This window comes from Centroberyx gerrardi, chromosome 7 (assembly GCF_048128805.1).
Source record: "Centroberyx gerrardi isolate f3 chromosome 7, fCenGer3.hap1.cur.20231027, whole genome shotgun sequence".
Lineage (NCBI taxonomy): Eukaryota > Metazoa > Chordata > Actinopteri > Beryciformes > Berycidae > Centroberyx > Centroberyx gerrardi.
This window is the reverse complement of record NC_136003.1, coordinates 20,708,537-20,729,860: the sequence shown is the minus strand read 5'-3', so window position 1 is coordinate 20,729,860 and position 21,324 is coordinate 20,708,537. Positions and strand designations below refer to the sequence as shown.

At 43.4% G+C, this 21,324-nt stretch overlaps 3 protein-coding genes across 3 annotated transcripts; 1 reads left to right on the top strand and 2 right to left on the bottom strand.

Annotated features, from left to right (window-relative positions):
- Nucleotides 1-404: 404 nt before the first annotated feature.
- Nucleotides 405-3,394, bottom strand: tubb4bl (tubulin, beta 4B class IVb-like). The gene is made up of 4 exons (XM_071922824.2): nucleotides 3,247-3,394; nucleotides 2,235-2,343; nucleotides 1,921-2,031; nucleotides 405-1,778 (listed from the first exon to the last, which is right to left on the bottom strand). Exons 1-4 carry the CDS (start codon nucleotides 3,301-3,303, stop codon nucleotides 721-723), a joined length of 1,335 nt encoding a protein of 444 aa, XP_071778925.1. The 5' UTR covers nucleotides 3,304-3,394; the 3' UTR covers nucleotides 405-720.
- Nucleotides 3,395-8,687: 5,293 nt separating this feature from the next.
- Nucleotides 8,688-11,197, top strand: LOC139929833 (zinc-binding protein A33). The gene is made up of 6 exons (XM_071922880.2): nucleotides 8,688-9,291; nucleotides 9,580-9,675; nucleotides 9,760-9,990; nucleotides 10,081-10,103; nucleotides 10,204-10,322; nucleotides 10,430-11,197. Exons 1-6 carry the CDS (start codon nucleotides 8,890-8,892, stop codon nucleotides 10,966-10,968), a joined length of 1,410 nt encoding a protein of 469 aa, XP_071778981.1. The 5' UTR covers nucleotides 8,688-8,889; the 3' UTR covers nucleotides 10,969-11,197.
- A 1,410-nt stretch (nucleotides 11,198-12,607) lies between these two features.
- On the bottom strand, nucleotides 12,608-13,585 carry LOC139929810 (G-protein coupled receptor 183). Its single transcript, XM_071922853.2, has one exon. It carries the CDS (start codon nucleotides 13,583-13,585, stop codon nucleotides 12,608-12,610), a length of 978 nt encoding a protein of 325 aa, XP_071778954.1.
- Nucleotides 13,586-21,324: the final 7,739 nt, after the last annotated feature.

Below are 21,324 nucleotides of genomic sequence, written 5' to 3'. Positions count from 1 at the left end.
CTTATTGTGCACACTGCGCTCCAGTCCAGTGGTTTCTCAACCTTTTTGGCCCGTGACTCGTTTAAATGAAATAATGCCTACTTGTGACCCCCCTGTCACAGGCTGCATATGCTCAGTTCCCTTTTCAGGTTATTTAATTTGAAAACTATTCAGTTTTTCACAAGAGCAAAAATTGGAGATAAAATAGACATGATAATACATTTGTATAATATAAATACATTTTTTTTCCTATCCCATAAATCATCTCGCGACCCCCTGGGTGGTCCTGACCCTCAGTTTGAGAACCACTGCTCTAGTCAATATGTTGCAGAAAAGACATTCAGGTTGAGTGTGGTAACGTGGTCTGTAATGTTAACAGATCACATGTCAAATGAATCAAAGAAAACACTGAGGCAGTAAAAGGATCCGTTAATCAGATACAAACTTTTAATCGTTCTCCAGTTTCAAGGCATCACAGTTAAAATCACTTGCTTTTGAATTCGGCAAGGCAATGACTGGACGCATGTAAGGATGAACTTAATTCAGTGCATTCACAACATACAAAAACACATTTTTAACAGAAAACTTAGTTTAACACTGATCTCTAACATTAAGTAATAGTGATTGAGGGCAGTTTTTGGAAGTGGCAAACCATTCAAATCATAATGGGGAGGGACGAGAGGGATGGAGTTGGGGGTGGGAGGGGTGAAACAAGGTTTGGCAGCTGGGTGGGCTGAAGGTTTAGGCGACTTCCTCCTCTCCTTCTTCCTCGAACTCTCCCTCCTCAGCGGTGGCGTCCTGGTACTGCTGGTACTCGGACACCAGGTCGTTCATGTTGCTCTCCGCCTCGGTGAACTCCATCTCGTCCATGCCCTCGCCGGTGTACCAGTGCAGGAAAGCCTTACGGCGGAACATGGCGGTGAACTGCTCGGAGATGCGCTTGAACAGCTCCTGGATGGCCGTGCTGTTACCGATGAAAGTGGCGGCCATCTTGAGGCCGCGGGGCGGGATGTCGCAGACGGCGGTCTTCACGTTGTTCGGGATCCACTCTACAAAGTAGCTGCTGTTCTTGTTCTGCACGTTCAACATCTGCTCGTCCACCTCCTTCATGGACATGCGGCCCCTGAACACGGCGGCCACAGTGAGGTAGCGGCCGTGGCGCGGGTCGCAGGCGGCCATCATGTTCTTGGAGTCGAACATCTGCTGGGTGAGCTCGGGCACGGAGAGGGCTCTGTACTGCTGGCTGCCCCGGCTGGTGAGGGGGGCGAAGCCGGGCATGAAGAAGTGCAGACGGGGGAAGGGCACCATGTTGACGGCCAGTTTGCGGAGATCGGCGTTGAGCTGGCCGGGGAAGCGCAGGCAGGTGGTCACCCCGCTCATGGTGGCGGATACCAGGTGGTTCAGGTCTCCATAGGTGGGAGTGGTGAGCTTAAGAGTGCGGAAGCAGATGTCGTAGAGAGCTTCATTGTCAATGCAATAGGTTTCATCTGTGTTCTCTACCAGCTGGTGGACGGAGAGGGTGGCGTTGTAGGGCTCCACCACAGTGTCGGACACCTTGGGAGAAGGCACGACGCTGAAGGTGTTCATGATGCGGTCGGGGTACTCCTCGCGGATCTTGCTGATGAGCAGGGTTCCCATGCCGGAGCCGGTGCCGCCGCCCAGCGAGTGTGTGAGCTGGAAGCCCTGGAGGCAGTCGCAGCTCTCCGCCTCCTTCCTCACCACATCCAGGACGGAGTCCACCAGCTCTGCTCCCTCTGTGTAGTGGCCCTTGGCCCAGTTGTTTCCCGCTCCACTCTGGCCTGCAGTCAAGACAATCACAATTCACTGAGTTGAGCTGGGAAGCACACTCTCTTGTTACAGTACATTACAAACAAAAATCAATGCGCTCAATTCTGATTGGGTTACAGATGAGTGCATCTTCACTGAATTCACACAGCTTACCAAAGACAAAGTTGTCAGGTCTAAAGATCTGTCCGAAGGGCCCGGACCTGACTGAGTCCATGGTGCCAGGCTCCAGGTCCACCAGGACGGCACGGGGCACATACTTTCCTCCTGAAATGATGCAGAATGGATCAACAATCCTGTGCTAAATCACCTGTACATCTCAATAGTTTGTTCTGTGTGATTCTTTTGATGTAAAACATTGCAGTGTATGCAAAACATTTTGCATGGCAGCAGAGCTAGGTGGGCGGGGGAGGGGCAGAGAAATATTCCAGTTGCCCTGTGTGCATTTCCTAGCTCAATTTGTGGCTTACCTGAGGCCTCATTGTAATAGACACTGATCCTGTCTAGCTGCAGATCGCTGTCTCCATGGTAGGTGCCAGTAGGATCAATGCCGTGCTCATCACTGATCACCTCCCAGAACTGAGAAAAAACAGGCGTGGTTAAGAAAGGAGGGAGAGATAGATATGACATAAGCCCTTGGTAGAGAGCAGAAAAATTCTCCATTGATGCTGAGAAAGTATGAGCCAACACCCTGATAGAGTATAGCTACTTTGTGGAAAACTATTCTAAAACATCTATTTTTTGTCCTGTCATAATTGAGCAGTCGCAGTCCGTTAGTCTTACATGCAGACTGTGAGTCTCATGAGCAACTTTAATCAAGCAGATGGGAATAATCTGATAAGTATCAGTCTTCGACGCTACAGGAACATCCTGTTCTTTTTAGGGGCTACATGCTTAATCCACATTCGAATGGAAACATTTCATTAAACTAATTGATTTAATAGGCTTTCAATCGGACATTTCACAACATAAACTGGATTGAAAAGAATCTGGTTGAAACAGGCCGTGAGTAGGCCTACCGTATGTGGAGGGGGAAGGGAGGCGGCTCATAATGACGTTACATTATTACAACAGTCAATCGCACTCCTAATTGCCTACAAACTATACAGCAAGAAAACAAGTCAACAGGCTATTTAAATGCAGTTATTAGCGTTTTCTGTAACGATTGTTTACGACTGAATGAACCGGATCTATTGTCTTGTCTGTTGTATAAATGAATACAAAACTGTTCGTGCAAGTAGCCTAGCCTTAAACACGCCCTGTAAAGAAGATCAGCGAGCAAAGAGGACTGCTTTACAAATTATTCTTTGCACGTAACAAGAATCGTCACCGCCGCACTGGGTTTCTAGAGAATTCTTCCAGGGTGGATTAGACGGCTCCTGTCAGCGCAACCGAGGCGTACAAGAAAACCCACACAAGTCTATCGATTGCAAAATCTCTATCGATTGCAAAACCTAACAGAGAATAAAATCAGGCTGATACCTTGGCTCCGATCTGGTTCCCGCACTGACCGGCTTGCAAATGCACAATTTCGCGCATTTTGGATGGATGAGAGGATGGTCGGGAAGGCGATAATGCGAGTAGAAATCTGGGATCTGGGAATAGCGATTTAGACGATGCCTCCTGCTGTCGACTGTCCGGGATTGTTGCACCGCCTCTCAGACCGTCTACTGGGCCGAATCGGTGGTGCAAGTTGACGTCATCCCCATGGCAACCAAAGACCGGAGGAGAGAGGGAGGAACCAAGGCCCGTGGAGCTGGCGGATAGGACGCCGAGACGATGCATCAATCATGAGAGTCCCACTCTAGTATTAAGGCTATAAAGGCTCTCTCTCTCTCTCTCTCTCTCTCTCTCTCTCTCTCTCTCTCTCTCACACACACACACACACACACACACACACACATACACAAAACAAACATTTCTTTCTCTCTCTATGTGTGTGTGTGTCCTAGTAGCTACAGACTTTCATCAAAGCCTGGGGTCAAGGTCAGTGCTGTGCAGCCTCAGGAGTGTAGCCTTTTGCACTGCGTCATGGGTTCATTCTTTTGTGGTTAATGTAACAGCCTCAATCAGCCATGGTACACACACAAGGTCAGCAACAAAAAAACATTACTTGAAAGGGCCAGGAGGCCTAGCAAAGCAGAACTAAAGATGGGGAATTGCCAGACCAGACTCAGAGCTTCCTCCTAAACCAGGACTAGGCAACTGTGTGCCATAGAGGGCCGAGAGTCTGCAGGTTTTCATTCAAACTAAACACTACACTAAGGTGATTTCACTGACTCATTCCTCCACTCTGCTTGAAGCTGTGCTAATCAGTGAAATCGCCTGGTGAAGTCTTAGCTTAAACTATCAAAACGATGAGTGAAAACTAAACCGAACCTGTGGCCCTTTCTGTGTGGGGCTGGCACAAATTCCAAAGACTTGAAATTCAGGTAGATTGGAGACTCTAAATTGCCCATAGGTATGAAAATGAGTGTGGGTTTGGCAAGAAAGGCTGCTGCCAGAATCCATCTTGTTGGGGTGCATACCATTACATAACGTTTTCTCCTCGCCTCGCGTCTCCTCCTCGACTAACCAGTGAACCAGTGTCCTGTCATTTTGAGAAGTCTGTGCACGCGCCGTATTGAAGTGATGTTTGAAGTGTGGCGTTGAGGCTCCTCCCACACCCTTCCCCCCTCCACGGATGACAGCTGTCTAGGTTTATCCACATAGAAACGTTTCACAAAGTTAAGAAGCTTAATGTGTAATTCATCTCTGTCGGCCTCTAATGAGCCTCGTCTGCCTCATGGAGGTAGAACACCTAAAAGAAATTTCTTAAGCTGCCGTGTGCGTTTTATGCTTTTGCGACTTGGGTTAGGCAATGATCCTGTAGGCTGTTTGACATCTCACTATCAATGAACCAAGTTTTATTCTTTTTATTCCCCTAAGTGACCATAGATCTAGTAGTAAGATCATAATTATGCAAAATAGACAATGAAAGGCTGTTAATGAGGTTTAGTAAGAATTTTTTCTCCCTGAAGGAAAGTCCCATGACAACCCACATTCACAAGAAAGATTAATACAGAATGAGAAACACATTAAGGCCATTTACAACTGTGGATTTTATCTGTAATTTTTTCAACACATTTCTGACTGTATGGAGCTGGGCTTAGCCTAGACACGTGAATTATCTTCATTATTTCTGCAATGAGGATCCACCTGTGTATCCTCTGGCCACGCCTCACTGGAGGACACAGGCGATGAGATATGAAGGCTTTTTCATGTTTCTTTAATCATTTGGAGCATCCTTAATGATGGCGGCTAATTTTTTGAGTCGAGGATGGGAGGATGGAGGATGAGACGTGTTTTGCCCAAATGGAATGCACCTGCTCCAGAGCTCCTTTAAGAGCCGCTGCAGGTGCAAACAGATTGGGAGAACCTGGAGAGTGAAGCAGACAAAGATGAGAAAAGAATGAAGTGTGTGACAGTTAAAACAGGGCCTAACACAGTGGTTTTCAATCGGGACCCAGAGTACGGCTGGTTTTCTATCCTACCAGGTTGTTAGTTGAAATAGTCTCTTAGAGGGATAGAATGAAACCCAGCAGGGCTTTGGGCCCCGAGGACCAGGATGGAAAACACCTGGACTAACATGTCTTTTCATCTGGATTTTGGAGGTCGAGCAGTCCCTCAGCTGGTATGTCCTTATTCACATCTCATAAAAATGACTCCATTGGCCTTCACATAAAGGTGAAGGAATTTGACTTAGATTATTGCACAGTTATTGAAATGCATAATACACAGTTACCATTTTCAAGTCACAAGTCTTTCAGGGCAAGTCACAAGTCAAGTCAAATGACATGGGACCAGTTCTTGTGTTTTTAAAGTTTTCCTTTCAAAGCTTTTTTTATTCTATTCTTTATCTTTTCTGTGTACCTGAGAACATGCAATTAGACAGTGGATAACACCATGATAGCAATGATCCCATGTACAGAGATGGAGTGGGCAGATTATGGGTTCTAATGCTACCGTCTGGGTTCTAATGCTACCGTCCCTTGCAGTTTGAGGGCTTTTATTTTACAACTTTAATTTTGCTGGTTAATTTGATGCCCACTCACTGGGTTCAGAGGTATCAAACACAAGGCAGAGTCCAGTTTGGGATGAGGTTGGGATATGATTGGCATGCTTGGTGATTGATGACTGATTGATTTTAATTGCTGACTATTAGACTATTACTATAGAAAAAGCTTGGGCTGGAAGGAAGACAGCACTGTATAGATGAGATGATGTACTTATGTTCTTTTCTTTTTTTCTTTTCCATGGGTATTTGTTCTTGTCATATTAGGAGTATAGTAGCCTACTGGAATATACTTAAAGGGTAACTTCGGTATTTTTCAACCTGGACCCTATTTTCCCATCTTTTTGTGTCTAAGTGACTAAAGGGGACAACAATTTTTGAAATTGGTCCAGTATCGAGCAAGATCGCTTCAGCCGGCAGCCGCGAAACGAGCTGCAATGTAATCCGACGGGGCAAATCGCACCGTCAATGTACGTCCACTAAAAGTGCTTGTTTTTGCCACTGACAGGCTCAGATCGTTATTATAAGTGTCTGACAACATTATGGAAAGGACCCTACAGAGAAATGAAATGTTCTTCTTTACCTTTCGCTTGATCCGGTCTGTGTGTAACTTCCTGCAACAACTCAACTCTCGCGAGACTTGAGCGAGACTTGGTTACACACAGACCGGTAAGTAGCATGACACGTAAATAAAAAAATCCACTCATTCAAAAAAATCATTCGTACATTGGCAAGAACGCTAAAAGACAATCAATTGTTAAACTGAAGATCCAGATTCAATCGAGGCTGTCAGACGCGACAACCTCTTCCTCCATTCACAGCGATCTCCTGGGTGTGTGTTACGCACGCCGCGCATCCAAGCTGCTTATAAGGATTGCACACTCAGAAAGGGAGGAGAGAGTGTGACGGCCGCGGAAAAAGGAGACTTACAGGGAATTCTTCACACAAATATTGCAATTATTTCCTATCAGACATTGTTGGTCAAAATTGACTACTTAGACAGCTTAACTCTATTCATATACATGTATTATTTTTGGATTTATTTTCTGAACTCAGCCACACAATTTCTCTAATTTCTCTGAGTTGTTCACCGCTTTCATCCCAGTACAGCTGGACCGGCTGGAGGCTTAATGGCGGCGTGTTTATGCTTCAAGGCTGTTAGACAACATTTAGGCCTATATCACACACACACACACACACACACACACACAAATTCATTTTTGGCATTCAATCGGAACCCATCAGAACACGGCTTTGCTTCACCATTCTAACCGATTATGACATCATTGGATGGAGCTGGACTGTGCTCTACCAATCAGAGCCTGTCTCAGCTGCACTGATGACATCACAATCAGAATTCTGCTGTTTGGTCGCAGCAGCCCAGGGCATAAAAGGCCCCGCTCGTGGTCTTGAACTTCAGACCTTACCACGGTAAGGTCTGCTCCCTGGGTGCTGGTAAAGCTGATGCTTGGACCGCGGCAAGAGGCTCTCTTTGGGAACCTTTCTACATGTCATTTCAGACCAGTAGCTATCGGACGCTTGATGGGCGTGTTTGGAGACTTTCTTTTTTTTTTTTTTCTAGTTAATTTTGATAGTTTGGACCAGGTGGCGTGGCGGCTAGCGAGCGCGGTTCGTTGAAGAGGTGGTGGTCGGTACGAATAGGCGCCATTCGCGTCCCGCTGAAGCCAACCAGCCAACTGCTCCAAAGGTGTGGTCTGGCAGTTAGCGATGGCGTTTCGTTGAAGAGCTGGTAGTTGGTACAAAGAGCCACCCAGTCCAAACTATCAAAATTAACTAGAAAAAAAAAAACACTTAAAAAAGGAAGCCAGCACGAGAGATGCGAAGGACACCACCAATCTTGTTCCCCTGTGACCTAGGCTACCTGAAAAGTCTTCATCAGCTACTTTTCTTGAATTTCCCCAAGGGCATTAATGCTATCTTATCTTATCTTATAGGGTTGTCGGCCCTTGTCAAAGTCCACAGTAAGAGCTTTACCAGGGGCTCCAGGGAATGTGCTGGGTGCTGCTGCAGCAGTACTTTTAAGCCGGGTGGTAGTTAGTCAGTAGTGGCAAGCAACAACACTGCTGCTGCTGCTGCTACTACAGCTGCTGCAGTGGTATAGGCCTAGTAGTGGTAGTTCCAGGAGTTCTCATATCTGAAATATTTTAAAGTAGCATTTTGGCTAGTCATAATGTAATGAGAGATATTGTAAATTAGCATTTAAGATATCTCTCATATGACCAACTGAAATACTAATTTAAGATATCTTTTATTACATTAGCATCAAAATGCTAATTTAAGATAATTTTTTTTAACATTATGACTGGTCAAAATGCTGATTTAAGATATCTTTTTTTACATTATGACTAGTCAAAATGCTAATTTAAGATATCTTTTTTTACATTATGACCAGTCAAAATGCTAATTTAAGATATCTTTTATTACATTATGACCAGTCAAAATGCTAATTTAAGATATCTTTTTTTACATTATGACCAGTCAAAATGCTAATTTAAGATATCTTTTTTTACATTATGACTAGTCAAAATGGGACGCGTCCCCCCATCCCCCCCACCGATTACACCTATGTACTTGACACAGCGGTTTGGGAATTGCTTAGTGAGTTAGTGCAGCACACCATGAATTTAAGGAGGCAATTTGGCTAGTGTACAGCCTTGGGCTGTTAACTTGCCCTAAGAACCATTCACATTCATATCCTGTATGATTACATTCCAAACATGCAACAAGTTACCAACCAGTTTCAAGCTATCCAACTACTGGCCAATAGGGCTTCACTTCCTGTTTCCCAGAGCTGCTACATACAGTGTTGTTTCACACTGCTCCATGATTTTAGTTACTCCCACAGAAGTCAAACACAGGAAAACCAAGAGCGTTCGCTGCCTCATGTCGGGAACAATGGACAAGCAGACACTGCCTTCTTATTATGAGGCTCTTCTGAGACAAGCTAAATCATGTTCTTACTGTTGACACAGGAATGTTTTTATGATTTAAAACTGAAGACTTAAGCTGTTCTGAACTGTGGAGTTACTTCATTGTTACATGGCAAGCTGATGATCATGTCTCTCCCAGAGGAAGACCTCACATGCCCCGTATGCTGCGACATCTTCACAGACCCTGTTCTGCTGTCATGCAGCCACAGCTTCTGCAGGAGCTGTCTGAAGTGCTGCTGGGAAACTTCGGGCTTGCGCGAGTGTCCGGTATGCAGGAAAAGAGCCCCCAAGTCCAGTCCTCCCTCCAATTTGGCTCTGAAGAATCTCTGTGAAGCTCTGATAGAGGCCAGGAGTCAGAGTTCAATGTTGGTGGAAGAGATGATAAACTGTAGCCTCCATGGGGAGAGGTTCAAACTCTTCTGTCTGGTTGACAAACAGCCCATCTGTGTGGTGTGCCAATCCTCCAAAATGCACAAGAACCACGACTGCTCCCCTATAGACGAGGCAGTGCTGGACTGTAAGGTGAGAGAAATTAACGTAACAATCTGTTTCTCAATAACAGAATAACATCAACTAAACTGACTTTGCTGTTCGCCTATATTTTTGAACCTATAAATAGTCAGAAGGTAACTCCTAGCCGTAGAATGCTGTTCATCAGGTCTGTCCTGATTCGAATGGACACCGTTCATCTTTTAGTGACGAATGGGCGCCTTAAAACATCCAAAGTACTCTAAGTATTAAAACATCATTCCTTTTATCTGATCTCTGCTGTTGACTGAGGCCTGTTACACATTAATCTTTGACTTTCAGGATGAACTTACTTCATCCCTGAAGAGCTTGCACGATAAACTGGACAACCTCAAAAGAATTCACAGTTCCTCAGCGGACATGCTCAGTCACATAAAGGTAACCTGCGAGGATTCTCTTACTTTCATTGCTAATCAATAAAATTAGCTCAAATGAATCAGACTTTGCAATTATCTCCCCCAGAGTCAGGCACTGGAAACACAGAAGCTGATCAAGAACCAGTTTGAGCAGCTCCATCAGGTCCTCTACCACGAAGAGTCGGCCAGGTTAGCCGCCGTGAGAAAAGAGGAAGAAGAGAAGACCGCAGGAATGAAGGATAAGATTAAAGAGCTTTCGGCGGAGATGCTGTCCCTCACAGAGACCATCACTGTCCTGGAGGAGGAGCTGAAAGAAGATGACATGGTCTTGTTGACGGTACGGACAATCCAGTTTACATGAACTTCTTAATTACTGTTCACATAATCTTTTCAAATTGACACCGTGTTTTTTTATTTTATTTTGCAGAATTTCAGAGCCACTCAGGAGAGGTATGTCATGTGTCATTCTGGATTTATACTCTATTTATATTCTGCTTTGATGTGCTGAGTGGGACAAATTCTCAGTGTAGGATGCCTGTTGTAATTGCAGGGGAAACAGCATGCAACTTGGTTCAGAATACATGTCTGGGGTATTGATCGACATGACCAACCATCTGTGCAACCTCAAGTACAGAATCTGGGAGAAAATGCAGGACCATGTTGAGTATAGTGAGTACACATAGACAGCATTATAGTTTTCTTAATAGGTATTCATAATACAACCCAAACCCTGTCCAGCATGTACAACTTTCTCTTTGGCCAATTTCCTCTGTTAGCTCCTGTGACGCTGGACCCAAACACAGCACACCCCTGCCTCATCCTGTCTGACGACCTCACTTCCCTCCGCTACACCAGCCAGCCCAACTGTTGCCCCGACAACCCAGAGCGCTTCCACATAAGTGCCGAGGCGGTGGGCATGACTGCTCTCGGCTCAGGAAGTCACCGCTGGATCGTGGAAACGGGAAGTAACCAGGACTGGCTCCTGGGCGTGGCCTCCTCGTCCGTCCCGAGGAATGCTGAAGTCTCCGCTCGGCCAGAGAATGGCTTCTGGACGTTGTGTTTCCGGGACGGAGAGTTCAGGGCAATGACCTCGCCCCCCACCCCCCTCACGGTGTCAGGAAAGCCAGACCAAGTCAAAGTGCAGCTGGATTATGACAAAGGGACTTTGTCTTTTTTTGACTCTGTTGATGACACACTCCTTTATGTGTTTACACACACATTCACAGAAACATTGCTTCCGTATTTCTATACGCAAAGCAACCATCCACTGAGAATCCTGCCAGAGAATGTGTTTGTCACAGTGTTGCGTAAATGAGTGGATGAGTAGTAAATTATTGGAGAATTTCCCACCTAATGAAATGAATGTTGATAAATGAAATTAATGCTGTTTTGATAAATGAAATGAATGTCATCCCTAAAAAATTGAAGGAATTGATAGCAAGAGACTCAATGATTTGATTTGGTACCGCACAGATAATGAGTTTAGCCATTTCTCTCAGTGAAGGTATGCACAATGTTCTTGATCCATTAAAAGACCATTTATTCACCAAGTAATTTTTCTGTTTCAAAAACATTTTGTAATAGCCTATCAAAATTTGTCTTTCCAGGTAGTCATATGACCCTTTCCCCCTTTTTTAGCAAGTTGTTTTGATCGCCGATAGTTAGGCCTACTTCCCCGAATGAACCTGGAGACAGTATTTTTCCTGTACAATAGGTTTATACAATAATTTATTCGTTCATACACACTAAAATGCAGTGTTTTCCTCACTACTGGAGCATGCTAAATCCAACCTTTTAAGCCGGCTGTTTTGGCTGGCTGCTGATGAGTGATCTTGACATAGTCGAGGATCCAGAGAGGGTTCCTGCAATGCTGATATAACAATGATGCATTCATCTCTATTGTGTGAGGAAGAAGGACATCCATGTTCTGCTGGATTGGGATGGAGGAGAGGTTTTTTAACACCATACACCTATACAAACACACACACACCCAAGTATGGTTGTATTACTATACTTGTGAGGACTTTAACATAACTGTTTTCATTCTCTCTCTCTCTCTCTCTCTCTCTCTCTCTCTCTCTCTCTCTCACACACACACACACACACACACACACACACACACAGAGTTCCTTCTTTCTACTGGTGGTGCTTCTCCTCTTCAAAGGTCCCTGAAAGAAAGCTTGAATTCAGTGTGTGTTTACTTAGTGTAGTTGGACAGTGTCATTGTTTTACAATTAAAAAAGTTAAATCAAAGGATTACGAGCCAAATCATAAATTATATTTTAGTGTATTGTGTGTTATCTCTTTGTACACATGATGGCGCCAAAGTCTTGCAAAACCAGAATCAAATGCATTTGGTGAGGATTTGACTACAATAGAAATGAATATATAGCCAGGGATTAGAAAATTATCTAGTAGGAGCACAGAATATTTGATTGCATTGTTATTGCTTTTATGGCATTTCTGTTTTATTTGACAGAGTGAAGAGAGAGACATGACATGCAGCAAAGGTCCTACAGGCTGGATTTAATCCCAGTATATCACAGTTTACTTCTTAGCCAACTGAGCCACCAGGACACCCCTCATTACTTTATTAGAGAATATATTTTTAGAAAATATAGCAGTTTATAAAGGTATAGTGTAAAAATCTTGAGTTTCTGCTTGTTTCCTCATTATTGATGCATATTTTAAATGTAGAACATGGACAAAAGCAACAAGGTATTTGAAGACATTAATTTTATTTTACTTTCAAGAATGTTTTCTCAAGCTCTGCATAAAAATATAAATGATAAAACATTCAGAAAAAGATGAACATTGATAGAGAACAAACATCAGTGACTAAAATATCAAATTACTATGAAAGTAGGATCGATGAACCATTTCCCACCTTTTGGTTTGCCATAAATCTTAGACTCAGTATCCATGTGGTTCAGCAGGCGTTTACCTTGTTAACTTCAAGTAGGTGGGTTTTGTGCCGGCGGGGTTTTGTTCTTTTCTGCCTTGACACATGCGCAGCACCTCTTAACGCAGGCCTCAGGCAGGAAGGGCACCTTCTCCAGACGGGACAGGTAGACGAGTGGCTGGATGCTGCTGCTGATGTTGAGGAAGGCGAAGCCCACCGGCTGCACATAGCAGCGAAATGCATCAGGAGTGTAGTAGTCTTCAAAGGGGAACAGCGCTACAGGCGGCAGGTAGTTGCACACGATGATACCCAGGATGGAGAGCACCAACTTGAAGGCCTTCTTCTTCATGGGGTGCATCTCATCTTTCCCTGTGCCACGGGACTTCTTCAGCGCCCACAGGATGGTTCCGTTACACACAACCATCCAGGTAAATGTCGCCAGGATCTCACCGGTGAACACCTTCTCAAAGTTGGGGAGGCCTCCCACAGTCTTGGCTGAGGCGTAGGCGAAGGTGAGGGAGAACACCAGCGCGGAGAGGCCTAACCTGTACTTGATGTCTTTCAGCTGGCCAAATGCGACGGGAAAGACCACAGCCACAAAGCGGTCCAGGCAGATACAGGAGAGGAACAGAGGCCCACTGGTGTCTTTCACGCCATAGGAGAACTTGAGGGCGGACCACACCTCCTTGCTGTGCCAGTGGTAGAGGTTGAGGAAGCTGAGGGGGACCATGGTACCAAAGTATGCATCCATGAAGGCCAGGCAGCCCAGGAATATGTCGGACGTGGAGGGCTCTTTGCGGTTGTGGATGAGGATTGCGATGACAAGGAGGTTGGCGGGAATTCCCACGATCACATTGAAGCTCTGTATGGCCAGGTCAAAGAGAATGCCCTCTACCAGTAACTCACACCCGTCAAACACACTGAAGGGTTTGGCCGTGACATTGGGAGTGAAGTCAGTTGTGGTATTGAGAGGGAGTTGAGTTGGGAGGGAGGTGGAGTTGAGTGTTGAGGAGAACATATTTTCTGCCATGGTTCTAAAACAGCAAAGACCCGATTCAAAACACGAGGACTGTGATGGGAACAAAGTAAGGAGAATAATGATGATTAGTATCTAAAAACAACACATTTACTTTCTTCTTGACTCACTCACTCACTCACTCACTCATGCACATTTATGCGCAATATGCGTAATATTTAGGCAGATGAGTGATACTCATGGGATGACAGATATGCAAAGACAGATGACTTTATGAAACGGTCCAATATAAATTAACCACATCCTCGCCCATTTAGAGTCAGGTAGCTTCAGTGTTAAACTTAAGGGGACTGTTACTTGTTTTCTACTTGAGCACAAATTATGCAGCCTGTACCACGTCAAACATACTGTTGCTCATTAGAGTCATAGTTTCTATAGTCTCAGTAGAGTTGAACCCACTGCAAAGTGTGACAGTTCCCAGACAGAAAAACACATTACAAACACTGTCAGGGCTTCTCCTCAGGCTGTTATCTTGTTATTGTGTCTGTGCGGACTCTCCTCATGGGAGCCTTCGCTCTGTATGCACAGGGACATCTAACTCACTTAGGGGACTCATGCTAAAAGCACCACCCTTTTCGAGGCAGGATAAAAGGGCAGCCAGCTCCGAATTAAAATGGCAAAGTTCATATTCTGCATGTGGACAATTGCTTAAGACTACTGTTGGTAAGGGCAGTGGGAATTCTGTACTTTCTTGGGGCATTCAAATGTCCTTTTCTGACATTTTGCGATACCTGAAGCGAATTTATAACCAGAGAAGGACTTTAACCTGGAAAATAAATGTAATAATGGAAAAATAACTGCCAAGGAGTCAGACATGAAGTAAAGTTAGGGCTGCTTTGAGGAGGGGCGACCAGGCACAGCTGTCCCGGGCCTGAGCTGTGTGTCCCTGAAGGATCACAAATGGAGGCGTTATGTTCAGCTTTTGTAACTTGGGTCCAGGCTTTGTTCTGGGCTCTGGGACTGCTAACATCGTGCAACCTCTTTGAAAATGCGACAGTCTTCACATCCAGTGCGCCTGAGCTCCCTGCAGTGTACGGACTACTTTATGTTATTGGAGCCAGAGGCTGCGATCATCCCTTTTACCGCCGTCAAGGGGCCTATTCTGGTTCAAAGTGCACCTCTCTTCTCCCCGCTCCTTCGATAGATTGTGTCTCTTACCTGCCTCTGCTGGCTCTGCCCCGGGGCACGCCGACTCCTGTGGGACTAATCACACAGACAGGAGAGGGATGCTCTTTGCCAAAGATGCTAGTCCCTGGAGATGACAAACTTAATCAATTGTGTTTTTCTGCAGGCATATCTACTGAAAAAGAAAAAAGCAAAACAGTATTTTACAGAACTGTAGTTTTTGTTTAGCCCAGGTGCTGAATACCTCAATAACTAAATGTCTGTCTCAGATGTCATCTTTGAAATGTTAAAATCTACATTTATACTGGGAAGGGAGTCTTTATGTCATTACTTGACATTTTGATTGTTGAAATAGAAAAGAAAGACAGTTTATTCCAAATGTCAGGTCATTCTAATGTTGAAATGTATGTTTCATTAACAGTTGAAACTGTTTTTTGTTTTCTGACTTTCTGCCTCCACCTTTAATTGTAAACATAAAAATCTGAGTGAATGGCCATTAAATAAAGTAGTAAAAAGTATGTATTTCCATTGTTATTAGGAAACATGTACAGTTCATAAAGCCCCAATCTATAAATAGATTTCTTGACCATATAAATTCTGGATAATTCACATTTTATGTTTCAAATTCTTGATAAGTTTGACTAATACATTAAAAATAGCTTTTTAAAAACATTACAAATGTAAACACTTTTTCCAGCTACACATTCCATTAAAAACTTGTGTTCACTGCTACTGCATAGTGTTAGTCCATGTGTGAAGACCTCTGTCCATCAACGACAATCTAAAATGTTTCCAATCACACATATTGATTTTGGTGTTGGCAAGGGATGCAGTCGAGAGAAAAAAACACTTTCTTAGGCTGACATGAATCTTTATGAGGTAAATTCATGGTATGCATCATAGTAAGTATAGTATCAAACCAATGTAACTTGAAGATAGGGTCTTTAAAGGGAAAAAAGCATAAATTAATGCTTTTCTGAAAATATGATTTTTATTTAAGTTGATGGTTGTTTGCCTTATAATGATCACTGACTGGTGGCCAATAGGTATCCCCATCACTAGTAGGGCTACCTGTTTGTTTAAATGTTTTTTATAGGGATGAAGCTTTTAAACTACAAATAAAACAATTCACAAAGTCAAAATGATCAATGGAGCTTTGTGGTTATTTTTTATGACATCTGCTTGGCATAACTGTCCAGACATATTACATACAAAGTTTTAAGATCAATTTGAGTTGAAATGATAATTGTTTACTTACCAGAGTGGAATTATCTTCTGCGCAGTGCAGTAAGTGCCATGTAGTGTGTGTCAAAGTGTTTGTTTGGAGGGGTTCATTTATAAGTTCTGTGAAGCGTTGGGGATTTGGAGGTGATCAGGAGGGGAGGATCTCCTGGCGTTTTTTGATATCCTGAGGGGGAAACGGTGACTCTTCCAGTCAAAGCTTATTCATTAAGATTCCCTCAAGTGTTCTCAAGAGCAGTGAAATGAAAACTAGGTCAAGAGCCCTTTATTGCATTACAGAGTCCAGTTTTTGCAGTGTTGTACTCTGAACAACGATTTAAAATCGTTCATGGGTATGTCTAAGGACCTGAAGACCTGATATGTGTTCGAGGTTACGGTTGTGTTTCTCTCATTCTGGTGTCTCCTGGGTCGTCAGTCTTTGGCCTGACATGAGGATCCCGGGGCTGGCGGGGCATCATGGGACCGGCTCCGGTGATGCGGTGGGTTTCCTGGAGCGATATATCTCACTCATCTCTTCATCCTTTCCTCCTGTTATCTGCAGAGGCTGAACACAGGTGCACAAAAACAATATCGACCGCCAAGGAGCAAATGTCCTAATCAATGGCCTCTAGTCTTTTTTTTTTTGTTAGTTTTGTTTTTATATATTTTCATCCCCATGGTGCTGTAAGTGTTTTTGAAATTACCTTTCCACATTTGCATATGTGAAATGATTGGATCCTCATTGGTGCCTAAATAAGACAATGCATGAGAAACGCTTAGGGAATTAACAGGGTGCATGTAGGGTGTTCATTACTTAACAACTGGAGATGGACAATGACACTGTTTCTGAGCGTGTGTGAGTGCGTATTGGGATTGATTATTTTACAGGTTGCGTAATTGCATTTGAGCCTCTGCTTGGATGAGTAGAACCCAATGTTCTGTTCCCGTGCGAACAAAAAGACAAAACCCACATTGATCCGTCACCTTGTTGACGTGTAAAGTACAGGAGAGAGGAAGACACACAGAGAGGGAACAGACTATCACTCTAATTTGGTTGTTTTACCTCTCCCTGGTCAAGGGGGGCAGTAGTTGTCTGTATTTCAGGCTGATGGTTTGATGAGGATTGGAGGTTCTCACCAAAAGAACTTGAATCTCTGTAGACATGGCATGCCTGTTCACATTATAACCTCGATTCACCAGTGCAATCTGTGGTCTGTCACGTCTTCTTTCTCCTATTCAGTTAATAGTTTTGTCAAATTCCCAGAAGTCCCGCTGGGTGAGACGTCTCATTTCGTTTCCTATCTCACCTCAAACTCATTTCTGTCCCACATGGTTTTTTTTCAGCTCTTGCCAATATTTGGTGACTGATATGTTTCCAAACAGATACGGAGCTTTGGGACATCCTTGTCTCGGAGCACCAGCCTCGCAGTAGGTTTACACCTCAGTGTTGGTGAAAAGATTTTGATGTATTTGGGCTTAGTTATTTGTTTGCACTGCTGCGGGCTGCGCACCTTTCAAGCTCCACTGCTTACATTCTCACAGAAGATTTTGCACTCGGAGCTGTATGAGGTGTCCAGAGATGAAAGTACATTTTTTTTGCTTTCATTTTTTCTTCATTTGAGATCAGAAGAGAAGTGACATGAGAAAGACACTTTTTTTTAATTCAATTTTGGAATGTATTTATTATGCAGACCAATTTTCGATTTCTAAAGTCAGAAATCCATATTTGCATTTGCACTGATTGACTGTTGTCTATTGTCTATCAGTCCTTTGAAGAGTACATTTATTTGCATGTAGATGCATAAGAAGCAGAAACCAGAGGCTGAGTGATATTGCAGCAGTCTGTTCTTTCAGTACTTTATTTTCACTGCATGGAAGGGAGAAATACCAAGGTATACGTAGGTACTTCGCTTAATACAGCAGCTTCATTTCACTACACTCTATTAGTCTCTGCCTGAGTAATTTGTGATCACTCCTTTCTGAACCTTTCCAACATTCCCTCTCTCTCTCTCTCTCTCTCTCTCTCTCTGGGGACACTGTTGCAGAAGGCTGAGGGCAAGTGTTCTTTACGGGTCACGGGTATCTCATGTTAAAAGAGAAAACTTATGAACGTTACACCAATTACCACAGCAAGTTGTAGCTGGTACTCATGCTTCCCCTCCAGGCTCCGGCCGTGAGGCGGAGCAGAGGCATTTGCACCTCGGCTGGCCAGATGTGACTGTAGAGGGGGAAGTTTCCATCACTGAGTATCTGTTGTATAGCCCACAGCTGGGGGAGGCCAAGTAGATCCACATGAGCTTTATGTGATATCAGTTAGGGTCAGGCATTAGCATGCAGCACACTGAGGGAGGTGAAGCCATCGATGTGGCTGAGGGACTTGGGGCCTGCCTCTAACCCTAATAATGATATGATTCCTTATTGATTTTCATATTGGAAATTCTCTTCAGAGCGCAGTGTCAGCTACTGAACAGCACCTCTGGAGATGGCAGGGGTTCAGTTTCTCGCTCAAGGACTCTTCAGTGTGGATGCTTGCCGACACGGGGGCTTGAACCCAGGCTCTCCCTACTCACTACGTCTCCATGCTGCACTGCAGACCTGAGAACAGAGGCCAGCTGACCAGACTGGTGGCACTCCTTCATTCATTAATTTCAACACACACACACACACACACACACACACACACACACACACACACACACACAGTAGACTAACAGTATGCTTGTTGTACATTCTCCTAGAGTTGAAGAGATATTTCACTTTGTTACAACATTACACATTAAATACTTCCTCTTTCCAGGACTTCTGTCACCACAGTTTGTGTATATGTTGGAAGTATAGTTTTTAGACTTGTTCGTCAAACAATGTAGCCTAAGTGAATACTGACTAAAAAAAAAAAAAAAAAAAAAAAAAAAAAAACACTTGGAAGATTTCTGCTGAATATGCAGCTATTCTCTGTGGTCCACTGTTTATTGAAATCACATGGGAGGAAGTGAGAAAGAATCCAAAATCCAATAACAGACTAGCAGAAACAAGAACATCAAACAACAACTGCAGCTCTGCCAGACGCACATGCAGAAAAGGAACGTCTAGCCTCCTCTATTAGTCTCTACTCAGTACTATCACATTAATAATAGTTAATGGAATCAATGACAATTCAAAAGCTACACCAAAAACAGTTTTAACGATATTAAAATGACTTCCATGTACTTTTGTATCAATACATTTAGAAGACAAATTGTCTCATTTGGTCAGATATAAACGCAAAACATTTTCACACAATTGTGCAACGTTTGATTTTCTTTTAGCCCCTTTGTGTCGTTCTGCCTAATGGTTTGCGAGAGATGGAATTGGCTGTAACAGAATCCTATTTGCATCATGACAGTCGAGAGCAAGAGAGCTGGAATTAGAAACAGGACTGAAACTTTTTTTTGGTAAAAGCACACACACCCAGGAGAAAACATCATCAATCAAAAACCCTGCTGCCTCAGATGCATGAAAGTAGAAAACATGGCACCGAAACAAGTAGAAAGAGAGGGAGAGAGAGAGAGAGAGAGAGAGAGAGAGAGAGAGAGAGAGAGAGAGAGAGAGAGAGGAGAAGACAGAGCTTATATTTAATATTTATTAATGCGTAGCAATTGATCACTGAGCAGCAACTACATTTCTCTGATTCTCAGACTTTTCTTCTAACAAAGTTGAGTTTGGTTTTAGTTCATGTTATTTGTACAGTGATCAAACATAGAATCAAAGTGTTTAAAAAACACAGTAATAAAATATGATGATTAAAAACAGAAAGAAAAGATGCAATTACTATTTATTTACAACATGTAGCTCATTACTGACCACTGTTATTTACAGAACTCGTGTTGTTCAGTCCCTCGCAGTAAACGGCTCCTGCCTCGTGCCTGCAGGGTCACAACATTATAGAACAAGGTCTTGTTTCAGCAATTGCTCTAATGGAACATGAGGCACGACCCAGACTAGATACAAATCAATCCAGCATCATGCCAGGCTTGGTTCAATAAAATCAGTTTTCTTTTTCATTTCTGTGATAATATGGATGTGAGCATGAACTGCATGTACACCAGTGGGCTGTCCTTGAGTGGAAGGGGAAACAGTATAGGATAAACACCGTCGACTCCTCTTTAACGGGGTTTTGACATGGAGGCACACAGTGGAACTAACTGTATGGCCTGTGGCCAAGACAGGCAGAATGGGCAGCCTACCAGTTTTCTACCCATTATTACAATTATGCCACTCTAAATATGGAGCAATTACCGTAATTATGGCCATTAGTCTAGGGGCGGCTAACTAACAAACAAACAACCCCGAGTTTCATTCGGCGATCACTTCTTAATGGATTTAATTATGGAATAAAGCAACAGGATGTGATTAAGCATTATTCAGTTTTTAATGTACTCATAGGCAGGAACTACAAGGCAGGATTAGCACTTCAATTTGGCTTAGTGTGTCATAATATCAGGAGCTGAAAGGAAAATTTGTGACTATTAAAACCTAAATCCAGTTAGCTGATTCATGTCAAAGCAAAGAGAATGGGCTGGCACCGACTCTGTGGCATTCATTTGTTCTTCAGCTTGTTCTGTCGATCCTCTCAACCGGCTACGATGTGTTTAAAAAAAAAAAAGTGTCATTTCAAGACAGAGCAAAGCATTTCACTCCTTCAAAATACAAAATATGGTAAATGGCTCTATTGATACCACAGAATTTTGACAGTCAACCATATCTATTTCAGGAAGATTTACAGCTTTGTGCTGTCAGCAGCGCTCAATCACTTTGGAGGATTCAAACACCGTGGCAATGTGTTACATAAAAACAAAAAAGATATAGGAGTGCAGCCTCGTTCCTGGTACCTTAATCAAAAGCAGGGTGCCTGAAGTATTTTCAAGTTAGAGCTGTGTGGTATGATGCCGTTTGAATTTTGAAATCTGAAACATGAATTGCTTTGTAAATACGATATAGCAACTAATTGGAATGTTTTGATTGGTGTTATGCAAAGAATGCTACTCACTGAGTTGGTGTGCATGTTCAACAAGCTCTCTGTTGAGCAATTATAAAGCACAAACATGGATTCATACCCGGCATCCTACTGCTAAGAAAATAATTACGTGAGTGCACTACTGGAACACGGCATCTTTTTCTATGTGTGCGCATCTGTACATTTGCATGCATGTGTGTGTGTATGTGAGAAAGAGAGAGGGAAAGAGAGAAAAAGAGAAAGAGGGAGAAGGAAAGAGACTGTTGAGAAAGGTTCAGGTTCTGTGTTTAGAAAGCTTTGATTATGAGGTTGAGCTCATTTACATTTGCGAATACCTTGCTCAATCTGCTATGTTTTAATAATGCAGGAGTATATGGTGCAAAATATTTATTTC

Excerpts from the sequence above, each read along its gene's own strand:
- LOC139929833 (XM_071922880.2), top strand. The coding sequence starts at position 8,890 with ATGATCATGTCTCTCCCAGAGGAAGACCTCACATGCCCCGTATGCTGC. Across the intron at positions 9,676-9,759 it reads ACATGCTCAGTCACATAAAG|AGTCAGGCACTGGAAACACA; the intron begins GTAACCTGCGAG and ends TATCTCCCCCAG. Across the intron at positions 10,323-10,429 it reads GCAGGACCATGTTGAGTATA|CTCCTGTGACGCTGGACCCA; the intron begins GTGAGTACACAT and ends TTCCTCTGTTAG.
- LOC139929810 (XM_071922853.2), bottom strand. The coding sequence starts at position 13,585 with ATGGCAGAAAATATGTTCTCCTCAACACTCAACTCCACCTCCCTCCCA.
- tubb4bl (XM_071922824.2), bottom strand. The coding sequence starts at position 3,303 with ATGCGCGAAATTGTGCATTTGCAAGCCGGTCAGTGCGGGAACCAGATC. Across the intron at positions 2,344-3,246 it reads GGAACCAGATCGGAGCCAAG|TTCTGGGAGGTGATCAGTGA; the intron begins GTATCAGCCTGA and ends GTTTTTTCTCAG. Across the intron at positions 1,779-1,920 it reads ACCTGACAACTTTGTCTTTG|GCCAGAGTGGAGCGGGAAAC; the intron begins GTAAGCTGTGTG and ends TCTTGACTGCAG.